Source organism: Pristis pectinata, chromosome 8 (assembly GCF_009764475.1).
Source record: "Pristis pectinata isolate sPriPec2 chromosome 8, sPriPec2.1.pri, whole genome shotgun sequence".
Lineage (NCBI taxonomy): Eukaryota > Metazoa > Chordata > Chondrichthyes > Rhinopristiformes > Pristidae > Pristis > Pristis pectinata.
In genome coordinates, this window is record NC_067412.1 from 28,668,150 (window position 1) to 28,680,644 (window position 12,495).

The 12,495-nt window shown below is 41.0% G+C and overlaps 1 protein-coding gene across 1 annotated transcript in view; it reads left to right on the top strand.

Moving 5' to 3' along the window:
• LOC127573574 (uncharacterized) overlaps positions 1 to 12,495 on the top strand; it is a 245,881-nt gene that overhangs the window by 19,707 nt on the left and 213,679 nt on the right. The window contains exons 8-11 of the mRNA XM_052021930.1: positions 4,783 to 4,991; positions 5,776 to 5,867; positions 6,747 to 6,859; positions 9,872 to 10,080. Of these exons, the coding sequence (XP_051877890.1) occupies positions 4,783 to 4,991; positions 5,776 to 5,867; positions 6,747 to 6,859; positions 9,872 to 10,080 (623 nt within the window). The remainder of the gene's footprint in view (positions 1 to 4,782; positions 4,992 to 5,775; positions 5,868 to 6,746; positions 6,860 to 9,871; positions 10,081 to 12,495) is intronic.

Genomic DNA, 12,495 nt, shown 5'->3' on the forward strand with positions numbered 1-12,495 from the left:
CACACACACACACACACACACACACACACACACACACACACACACACACACACACACACCACTGTACTATGCCTTAAAGGGACATTCACCAAATAGTAACCTTATCCATAACAAGGTGAAGATAAAATTTCGATGGATCAGGTCTTTAGGGGTATGGAGAGCTGACATAGAAGAAGAGTTGAAGCCAATATAGGTTGACCATGATCATGTTGGGTAGTGGGGCTTAAGGTGCAGGTGGCCTACTTCTGCTCCTGTTTTTTCGCATTTGGCCTTCCCAAAATTTTTGAATTGCAAGTATATACTATTGCTCTGTGAGTTCATTGATACCCAAAATTTTAACCTATATGAAGGAGCAGAGTAATTATGTGATGAAGAATAAATAACACTATTTTGGATTGGTTCTCGTCCTTTAAGTACAATTCCTGTTGTGGTCATACCTCTGCCTGTCCCTCTGAATCTGGCCCAACCCAATTTCCATGAGTCAACAGCCATCTAGCAACAAAAATAATAAAAAAAAAGCAGCTGCTTTACTGCAAGAGGCAGATGTATGTTTGAAGCAGCTGAAGAGCCCCAAAGATAAGAAATCAAATGGTTAGGAGGGCCTTGCCCAAATAAGGGCTCACAAAGGAAGATTGGTTGAGCCGAATTGGAAAGAGACAATGAGATAACAGCAGTGTTTATGAACTGCTACCACCAGTTCCTGGGTCTTACAGTATGTTGATACTAAGAAATGGTAGAAATTGGACTGGGCACAGGGAATATTCATTAGGTTCTGGACGGTGACTTATCTGCATGTGGCACATGAGGAAGGAGTGAACAACAGTGGCCCTGAATTGACCGTGGGCTGGGGAATCCAATTCTGGATACTGACACACCAGTAGGTGTCATTAGCAGAATTACCCATTTCCCTCAGGGGCACTTTAGGGAGCATATTTAAAATCTGAACAGATGAAGGTAAAACACCTTATGACCTTGTGTTCAGAAGGAACAGGCTCAATCCATTGTATGGCCTCATGAAGATTTTTTTCATAGTTTATTGGACTTGTGTGGGGGGGGGAAGCAAATGTGGTCAAACTATGAATATCAGTGTTCACAAATTCAATAGAGTCTTGACAGGCTTGATTGGTGGGCAGAGGAATTGCAGGTGCAAGTTAATATAGGCAAATGTCAAGTTATAAGATGGTAGACTGAAGGTATTAGATGCTTAACAGCAATGAACCTGAAGATTCAGGACTGGAGGGAGAACCTGCGACTTTAATGGACAGGTCACTATAGCACAATGTTCACAGGATTTTAGAAGGCAGAATGTTGAGAAGCTCAACAAGGATCCAACATATAAATCTACAGTCAGCTTGCAACTCTGTTTAGCCCTGGCAAGATCATGTCCAAAGTACTGTGCAATTTTTGACTTAGAATTTTAACAAAGATGCTCAGTTATTGAGAAAGTGGAAAGAAAGGCTGTGGTTTATCTTTGAATTTACAGGAATGACAAATGAGGAAAGATTGACTCTTCTGGGTCTCTCTCTCAGGATATAAAAATGCCTGTGATGAGAGATAATAGAAGTGTTTAAAGTTATTGGAAGATTTGGATAAATTGGGTCTCTAGGCTTTTCTGTCATTTGTGAAGTAGGCATCAAACAGATGTTAACATATGCAAAAACAGATACTATTTAAGAAGTTCTAATTTGAGGTCCCCTCTTTTTCTGCCTTTAACAGTTTGATGGATAGCTCACTGATATTCTTTCATAAACATGTGCTCTCCCCTCAACAAGCTGAAAGCTTAACTGCCCGATTTCTGCATAAAGATTGTCCAGTACATTTGGGTCCAGTTACCACTGGAAGAATTGCAGTTGCTAAGATTCATCACTAGATGGTGAAAAGTAAACACACAAGAACTGGAATAGTATTGTAGTCTGCCACAAGCTGAACCAATATCCATTGCAAAGAAAAACTTGCAACAGAAGTATTGACGCCATACTTCATGGGCTGTGCATCTGACCCTATTTCTGGAATTTTAGACCGACTCTCCAGTCTTAGAAACTTAAATGGTAAACAGGATCTTGAGCAATGTTCCCATTTAAGTGTATGAGAATTCACATAATAATGGCAACAATGATATAGAACATAGAACATTACAGCACAGTACAGGCCCTTCGGCCCACAATGTTGTGCCAACTTTTTATCCTGCTCTAATATCTAATCATTCCCTCCCACATAGCCCTCCATTTCTCTATCATTCATGTGGCCATCTAAGAGTCTCTTAAATGTCCCTAATATATCTGCCCCCACAACCTCTGCTGGCAGTGCATTCTACACACCCACCACTCTCTGTGTTTTAATAACAACTTACCTCCTGACATCCCCCTTTAAACCTTCCTCCAATCATCTAAAAACTATGCCCTCTCATGTTAGCCATTTTCACCCTGGGAAAAAGTCTCTGACTGTCCACTTGATCTATGCCTCTTATCATCTTGTACACCTCTATCAAGTTACCTCTCATCCTCCTCCTCTCCAAAGGGAAAAGCCCTAACTCACTCAACCTATCCTCATAAGACTCCAATCCAGGCAGCAACCTGGTAAATCTCCTCTGCACCCTCTCTAAAGCTTCCACATCCTTCCTATAATGAGGCAACCAGAACTGAACACAGTACTCCAAGTGTGGTCTAACCAGAGTTCTATAGAGCTGCAACAGTACCTCGCAGCTCTTGAACTTAATACCCCGACTAATAAAGGCCAACGCACCATTCGCCTTCTTAATAACCCTATCGACCTGCGCGGCAACCTTGAGGGATCTATGGACGTGGACCTCAAGATCCCTCTATTCCTCCACACTGCTAAGAGTCCTGCCATTAGCCTTGTATGAAGTAGATGGAATGGTTACAGTTGCAATGTAAATTCAGCTTAATTCCAGATTAGGGTTGCCCATTTCTCTTCAGACCCTTTGTGGATGGGTTCATCAGTTGATCATGTAATATATTGCATGTTCAAAAGTGCAATGCCACAATGGTAGATCTGATGCCTTGGGTCACTGAAATCCCACAATATTTCATCGCTGAGGCAGTTACCTTTGCTGGCCATGCGAGCAACTACATGGAATTGGGAAGGAGGCATTCTAGATCCCGCAGAAAGTCACCATGCATGCTCACATCCATGCCTAGATGACTATCTTCAATTCAGATTATTCGGGCAACCTTACTCTGGGGCTGTCCTGATCTGAGATTAATGTGGTCTCAGATTCCACAGAGGCCTCACTTTGTTTCATTACAGAATCAGATAGTGTTCCACACTTGATTGATGCTCACCATGGGTAAAATTGGCTTGTCATCTTCCTGCCTTGCTATAAAAATTATTTTTAAACAACAGAGCCCCATGGTGATTCCGTTCAATGGGCATATTCCAAGGATTCTTTTTATTTATTCATTTTATTTTTGAATGTGGGCATCACTAGCTAAGCCAGTTTTTGATGCCCAATCCTAATTGCCTATGAGTGAGCCATCTTCTTGAACTACTGCAGTCAGTCTCATGAGAGTACTTGAACAGTGCTCTTGGATAGGGAGTTCCAAGATTTGGACCTAATAATAAAAGGATATATTTCAGGATGGTGTGACATGGAGGGAATCTTCAATTGGTGGTTGTTCCCATTCTTCTGCCTGCCATTGTCCTTCTTGGTGGTACGGGTTGTGGGTTTAGGCGGTGCTGTCATAATAGCCTAAACAAGTAATTGCAGCACATGAAAATGTGAATGGAATGAATGCTTTGAGTGGTGGATGTGGAGCTTTGTCCAGGGTGGTGATGACTCTCTTGAGTGCTTTTGGAGCTGTGCTCGCCCAGACAAGTGGAGAGTATTTTATCAGATAGTGTTCATGCTCAATTGATGCTACTTGTGTTATGTAGTTGTGGGAACAGTTTTGTAGTGTCAGGAAGTGAATCAGTTGCTGTGGTTTCAGAATAATGTGGTATTCTGGTTAGTGGTAATCCCCAAATGTTGATGGTGATAATCTTAAGCAAATATTAAAGATGGATTGGGGATGATCATTACCTGACACTTTTGTGGTGCAGATGTTACTTGTGTCTTATCAGGATATGTCTACGTGTTGTCTAGGTCCATCCACAGTGTGGCTCATTTGCTGGGGAGTTATGGACAGTGCAGAGAATAGAACTGCTCTGAATACCATACACAGTGAATTTCAATGCATCTCTAATGTTACCACACAGACTGACCTGGACAGTTGCTCCTTCTCTGATAGTAAATTAGGGGAAATGCTCTTTTGCTCATCACATAGTGCATTTCCTCATTGTTCTCAGTGTATTAACAATGAATAACTTTCAGAAGGACCATTATACACCTTTAAAACCATATTATTTCCACTGTTGTTCTTCCCCAAGTTCACTTCTGCTTTGAGCTTTTCTGCTACCTATCTGGTGATCAGCCACTGGCTCCATTTCCATGTACCAAACTGATGTCCAGGAGTGAGCAGTTGCAAGTTTCCCAGTTTGCACTGATATTCATGGTTACTGTATGTGTATTAACCAAAGATAGATAGGGCACTGTGGTTGTCAGGGCCACAAGAAATGAGAACCTTGTGAGCTTGAAGAATTTGAATACAAACATATTTTCAGAATGCCATCTCAATGTGATGAACTATTATATTTATATAAGTACTGGATGTCTATAAACCCTGTAGGTGTGTGCAGTTCTCTTTGAAATGGGGCTGTGAACTTTGCAAGAAAATGGTGCTTCAGCCTTTGAGGGTGCTCATACAATTTTCTGATTTATTGCAGATTAATGACACATTGACAATTCCACTGATGGCTAAAGAAACAATCTTTCAAGCTCTTTGGGAGAGATTTAAAATTGACCTGAAGACAAACAACACCAGTTTTCTGGATGCCTTTTCACAGCTCTTTAGGCCATTTATTGCTGGCATCTCCCAACCAATTCTGGAGACACTTCAGTATTCAGACATAGTGTGTGAAAACTTCAAAGCAATGTAAGACACTTTCTTCTATAGTTATCATTAAACTTTTCCAAAGGGAAACTGTATTTTTGAAAAACCCTGGCTAAATCTTTTCTGTTTGTTGTTATCAGGAGGGAGGAGAACAAAGAACAGTTATTTATGGTCATAAGGAAGTTTGCCATTGTTTTTTGTTTGTAAATAAGCAGATAAAATGTTAGTCAGGAACTCCTTTGGATAATGGCCCCTTTATGTATTTTCAATGTATTTCATTGAATCTTAGAATAGTACAACCGAGGCCTTCTGGTTCTTTGAGTTTGCATTAGCTATTCTGAACAGCAATCCCTTTGGTTCCACATTGATTCCTCAAGTATTTATGCAAAAAGCTACTGTATAATTTATATCCACCACCATAGCAGGTAACACATTCTAAATCCCAAACACATTGTGTTGTCTCTTGTTCTTTTGCCAGTCATCTTTACTCTGTACCATCTGGCAATTGAATTGTTAGCCATTGCCATTAGATCCTCTGCTCCATGTACACCATTTATAATTTCATTCTGCATTAAGTAATTAAAAAGGAAACTAATGGAGTAATAATTGTGCTTTTGGACTAATAAATTAGTTGTTCTACGAAGTAAAGTTCTTTCAGCTGGTTGGGACATCAGAGAAAATAAAATGTGGTAGTGACTGTACTTATAAATTAGAAAGGATATTATGGAAATATAGTAGCTTTAATACTCATTAATGTTATTTCATTGATTTTTCCATGCAACTCTTACCTGTTTATATTAATGCTTCAAATTCATTTGACAATCAGTGTGCAAGGACTCAATGCAGGTCTGGCTGAGATGACACTCACCACAAAGGAAGTTCTGGAGAGATGGATCTTTGGTTACATTAATGTCACAGGTAAGAAATAAATTTAAAGTTTATTTCTTCAGCAGCAATCCATAAAGGATGTTGCATTTCTATTCCTGCAGTGCTACAAGATTCAATTTTTAGGCCATTGAATAAAGAAATACAAATTGTTCTTGTATTTTTAAAAAAAATGCTTAGATGTAACCTTTTTTTGATGTATTAAAATACTCACCAACCAGAGCTGTTACAATGTGGAACAAATAAATGAGCATATTAATAGATTAAATAGGAATTCAAAGAGAATAAAACCCCATGTCCAATATAATCTGTGCATTTTAAAAGAATCAAAGAGAGGTAATGTAAGCACTGTTAGACATATACAGTAATACAATAGAAAAAGACGCAGTTTATGATGACATTTATTTAAAAAGGGAAAAAGATATGTCCAGGCAACTGCCATGTTCTATATATTCCTGGAATTTATAGCTTGGTACAACCCTCAGTTGATTACAATACATAACAAAGCTGCCAAAATTATAACAATCAGCCACTTGCTGCATTTTTTATTAGGTATCCCAGTGAATATTGTACATGAATATATGGCAGTTTTGTAATGAAATAGAATTAGTATCTTGAATTGGTTGGAAATTAACAAGGGGTAAATATCACAATCCAAAGCAGCTTAAGTGCAGTATTTGTGGCCAAACCTTTTCACATATTTGTTGAAGAAAAAAATATCCTCAATTTAAATTTTATTTACAACTGGATGTCTTTTAACAAATGAAGTGGCAAAATAACTGGAAACTTAACATGTGTTCATCAAAGGTTTGGACCATTTTAGGAGGTACATTTTACTGAACGTAAAATCTTCTGAATGAGCCAGATAAAAGTTCATAACTCGTGCAGCTAATGTGTTCCATTTAACTGTAGGTGTGGACTGCATCACCAATACCAGTGAGTCCAGAGACTGGCTTCTGAAAAATTGGGGATTCATCAGCGATCTCATCCAATCTGTCAATCTTACGAACACAAGTTCCAGTGCAGTAAGTTCAGAACTTCTCTGGATAGTCTGAGGGGTGGATGCAACTGAGAAATACTTCTGTTAAGTTTTCAATGTCGCAAGGGTTGTTTTCTAAAATTCATCTCTGATAACTGGATCACCAAAAAGTTTGCTGCACATAATTGGAGTATTCAGAGGTAATTTGGGCAGTCTGGGCTAGCAACAAATAAATTGATTATGCTGTCCAGCAGCGCTATTGCTCTGAGGCCTCAGCCATTTTGAAACACAGGTTTACTGCCAGCAAGTTGCATATTTAGTCCTACTGCTCCTGGGCAAAACACTGGCCAGAATTTCTGCTGACTGCTCTCCAAGCCAGCCCTTAAGCCACTTCTGGTTGGACTGCTTAATGACTCTTACCAATGGGCAGAGCATGCACAGTCCTTGCTTAACTCACAGCAGCTGGGACTTGACTGATACATTACAAGAACGTACTTTCCTGAAATAGGCACAATTCCATGATTGCGATACAAGATGCATAAATAGACTATGGTTTTTGTTTCAACTATATTTATTTTGCCAAATTATTATTGCCAAATAGTCAAACTAATATTTCTGGAAATAAGTGGCTGACATTTTTAAGCACTGACATTTTTTAGACATAAATCCTACGGTATACTCAAAAAAAAAGAACTAGAATAGTGGAAATGATAGTCATGACTACTTCCCCCACAAAAAATGCTAAAGTGGGCCTTGGTCTTTTTTTCCTCAAAAGAGACAGAGACCCATTTAAGCATTTTTTTTACATTGATTACTTTGAGCTCTTATCTTTATATAAGGTTGGACCAAGTGGTAATGCAAGCTTAGTTCTGTGCAAAACAAAATAGCAGGCCTACTATGTAATTTTTTCTACCAGTCGTAGCTGGTAACTTCCAGTGCATGACTGTTTCATTCTCCTGAGCATCGCAGTACAAGGGTGCCAGAAGAAAGTTGGCACAGTGGGCTGTCTCCATTGCTTTGCTACTTCTACACAGTACTTGGGTAGGGGATAGGAATTTACAGACAAATCTACAAACTCAGATGGAGAAGGCCATCAGGCAGAGAAACTTTGTGCCAATGCACCTTCACTGATTCACTTATAACAGTTATCTAGTAGGTCTGCGATTTCATTTTGCACTCAGAACTAAGCTTGCATTACCACTTGGTCCAACCTTGTATAAAGATAAGGGATCAAAGTAATCAATGTAAAAAAAAATGCTTAAATGCAATTTCAGTCTCTCTTGAGGAAAAAATGATTGAGGCCCATTTTAGCATTTTCTGCTGGGGAAGTAGTCATGAATATCATTTCCACTATTCTAGTTTCTTTTGCGTACACAGTAAGATTTGTGTCTAAAGAATGTCAGAGCTTAAAAATGTCAGCCACTTATTTCCAGAAATACTAGTTTGATTATTCGGCAATAATAATTTGGCAGAATAAGTATGGTTCCCGAAGACTGGAAGGTGGCTAATGTTGTTACGTTGTTTAAGAAGGGTAGTAAGGACAAGCCAGGGAACTACAGACCGGTCAACCTGATATCAGTGGTGGGGAAGTTAGTGGAGGGAATTCTGAGGGACAGGAAATACCAGCATTTGGATGACCAGATTCGGAAGAGTGAGCATGGCGTTGTGTGTGGGGAGTCGTGTTTGATGAATCTTTTAGAGTAACTTAGAGTAATATTAGAGGTAACCAAAAGGATAGATGAGGGTAGGGCAGGGGATGTTGTCTATTTGGACTTTAGCAAGGCCTTTGACAAGGTCCCACATGGCAGGCTGGTCTGGAAGGTTAGGTCCCATGCAATATAGGGAGAGCTAGTTAGGTGGATTCAAAATTGGCTCGGAGGTAGGAAGCAGAGGGTGGTGGTTGAAGGTTGTTTTTCGGAATGGAGGCTGGTGACTAGTGGTGTGCCGCAGGGGTCGGTGTTGAGACCCTTGTTATTCGTTATTTATATAAATGATTTGGCAGTGAATGCACAAGGCTTGATCAGCAAGTTTGCAGATGACACAAAATTAGGAGGGGCTGTTGACAGTGAAGAAGGTAGATTACAGGGTGATCTTGATAATTGAGAGATGTGGGCCAAGGAGTGGCAAATGGATTTCAGTACAGATAAGTATGAGATGATGCATTTTGGAAAGTCAAATCAGTGTAGGGCTTGTACTATGAATGGTAGGGCACTGGGGAGTGTAATGGAACAGAGGGACCTAGGAGTTCAAGCGCATAGTCCATTGAAAGCGGCATCACAAGTGGACAGGGTGGTGAAAAAGGCGTTTAGCACGCTGGCCTTCCCATCAGTCAGGGCATTGAATATAGGAGTTAGGGCATTATGTTGCAGTTATATAAGTTGTTGGTGAGGCTGTACTTGGAGTACTGTGTACAGTTTTGGATGCCCTGTTATAGGAAAGATGTGGTTAAACTGGAAAGAGTGCAGAAAAGATATGTCTGGATGTTGTCAGGACTGGAGGGGTCTGAGTTATAAGGAGAGGTTGGCCAATCTAGGTCTTTATTCCTTGGAACGTAGGTGAATGAGGGGCAAACTTGTAGAAATGTTTAAAATGATGAGAGGCATAGATAAGGTGGAGGGTATTATCTTTTCTCCAGGGTAGGGGAGTCCAAAGCTAGGGGTCATAGATTTAGGGTAAGAGGGAAAGATTTAAACGGGACCTGAGGGACAACTTTTTCATGCAGAGGGTGGTGAGTATGTGGAACAAGCTGCCAGAGGAAGTGGTTGAGGCAGGTACAATAGTATAATTTGAGAAGCACTTGAATAGGTACATGCAGGGGAGGGGCCTGGAGGGATATGGGCCAAACGCAGGAAATTAGGACCAAGTAGGTGGACAATGTGGTCAGTATCGACTTGATGGCTGAAAGGTCTGTAACTGCTGTATTACTCTCTGACTCTATAACTATTTCTCATAGTAGTCTATTGAACAGATTCTGTTGAACAAAGTTGTAAATCTGAGAGAAACTGAGAGTAAATGGAAGCAGAAGTTACTTTTCATGTATTTTCCTTTTGTGTTTCAGGTCAGTACGACTGTCATTCAAAAAGAGACGATAAGGGACACATTACTCGGCAGTATCTTTACCAACCTGAAACCCTTGTTTCCAGTGTTTACCCCAACTAACTTCTCCAACTGGTTTCAGACACAACTACCACCGCTGCTACCTGCTATTACAACTCCTGAACTTGAAGACATACCCGTCAACATAACTTGTGAATCTTATCAGGCGATGTGAGTATACTTATTCGTTTATTGGGTATTTCTAGTCAAAAAGCTGATTTTAGCTTCCATTGCCAGGCAAATTACCAACTCAGCTTGACTGGGAATCTTCACTTGGATGCTGTTTGCATAAAAATAGACATTATTTTAAACAAAAAGAATGAGAAATCTACTTCAAGATCTCAGTTCATTTGCTAAACAGTATTCTAAGCCAAGGATGCAGTCTGGCAGCTTGCAGGCTATATTGCTCAGATAGTATGAACCAGGTTCTCACTTGCTGATCTTTACATCCCATTGAGGAGGATGCAGTGTCAGAGACAAGTCACAATTTGCACCTTAAACTCTCGTGTCTAGGGCAGAAAAATGTGGGTTCAAGCACTGTGCCTGAGTGCAAATTCTCACCTGACACTCCTGTGCAATAATGAGTGAGTGCTCTGTTGTTAAAGGTGCTGTCTTTCAGATATGGCATAAAATCAAAGTGGTGTTTGCCCTGCTAATGTGCATTAAAGGTTCCAATTCTCAATTCCAATAGTCAATATTCATCCCTTAATCAACATTACTAAACTGGGTTATCTGGTCCCTATCACATTGCTGTGCCGACCAACTGGCTATAGTGTTCAAGGACATCTTCAACCTCTCACTGCTGCAGTCAGAGGTTCCCACCTGCTTCAAAAGGGCATCAATCATAGCAGTGCCCAAGAAGAGCAGGATGAGCTGCCTCAATGACTATTGCCCGGTAGCACTCACATCTATTGTGATGAAGGGCTTTGAGAGGTTGGTCATGGCTAGAATTAACTCCTGCCTGAGCAAGGACCTGGACCCGCTGCAGTTTGCCTACTGCCACAACAGGTCAACAGCGGATGAAATCTCATTGGCTCTCCACTTGGCTTTGGAGCACCCAGACAACAGCAAAACATATGTCAGGCTGCTGTTTATCAATTAGATAAGATTACAGTTTGGCGTTCAACATCATCCCTTAGTACTAATCAACAAGCTCAAAACCTGGGCCTCTGTACCTCCCTCTGCAAGTGGATTCTCAGCTTCCTTATTGGGAGACCACAGTCAGTGCGGATCAGTAGTAACATCTCCTCCTTGCTGACAATCCACACAGGCACACCTCAAGAATGTGTGCTTAGCCCACTGCTCTACTCTCTCTACACTCATGACTGTGTGGCTCGGCACAACTCAAACACCATCTCTCAATTCACCGATGACACCACTATTGTTGGCAGAATCTCAGATGGTGACGAGGAGGCATACAGGAGTGAGATAGATCAGCTGGTTGAGTGGTGTTACAACAACAACCTCGCACTCAACGTCAGCAAGACTAAGGAATTGATTGTGGAATTCAGGAAGGGGAAGTCAAGAGAACACACACCAGACCTCATTGAGAGGTCAGTGGTGGAAAAGGAGAGCAGCATCAAGTTCCTGTAGTCAACATTTCAGAGGATCTATCCTGGGCCCAACACATTGACGCAATCATGAAGAAGACACGTCAGCAGCTCTGTTTCATTAGGAGTCTGAGGAGATATAGTAGTCACCAAAGACTCTTGCAAATTTCTGTAGATGTGCGGTGGAGAGCATTCTGACTGGTTGCATCACTGCCTGGTATGGAGGCTCCAATCTGCAGGATCAAAAGAGGCTGCAGAGGGTTGTTGTAGGCTCAGCCAATTCCATCAAGGGCACAACCCTTCCCCGCCCCCCCCCCCATCGAGGACATCTTCAAGAAGTGGTGCGTCAAGAAGGCAGCATCCATCATTAAGGACCCTCGCCACCCAGGTCACACCCTCTTCTCGTTACTATCATCAGGGAGGAGATACAGCAGCCTGAAGACCCACACTCAACAGTTCAGGAACGGTTTCTTCCCCTCCGCCATCAGATTTCTGGACAGTCCATGAACCCTTCCTTGTTATTTCTCTTTTGCACTATTTTATTTATTTATATTTTGGTAATTTATGGTAATCTTTATGTCTTGCACTGTCAGAAAACAACAAATTTCACGACGTATGTCAGTGATGATAATCCTGATTCGGCTATGTTTGAATAAACAGTCAAGATAACATTAAGTTGCTTTTATTTCCAAGTATGCTTTAGAGTATGCCTGAAAAATATGCCAGTTATGCACAAGTCCTGAAGCAGAACTTAGAAGAGGATAAAAGACAGAACTTCCGTTTTCTGTGGTGATGTCTTTACTTGAGCTTGAGAGATTATACTTACTGTAATGTGTTAGCTGACACCACAGTCCTCTCTTGATGTCTCTGCGTTACGAGCTGAGCCCCATGCACTCATGTCCATCTTGTGGGGGTCAATTTGCTGATATTTGAGGCGTGACCTTGGATGACTGACCAGGTCACCCATCCTGGTCTGGAGCCTCTACCTCAATGGTCCACCTGCTGAGATTTGCTGGTGACATATTACATCACTCTT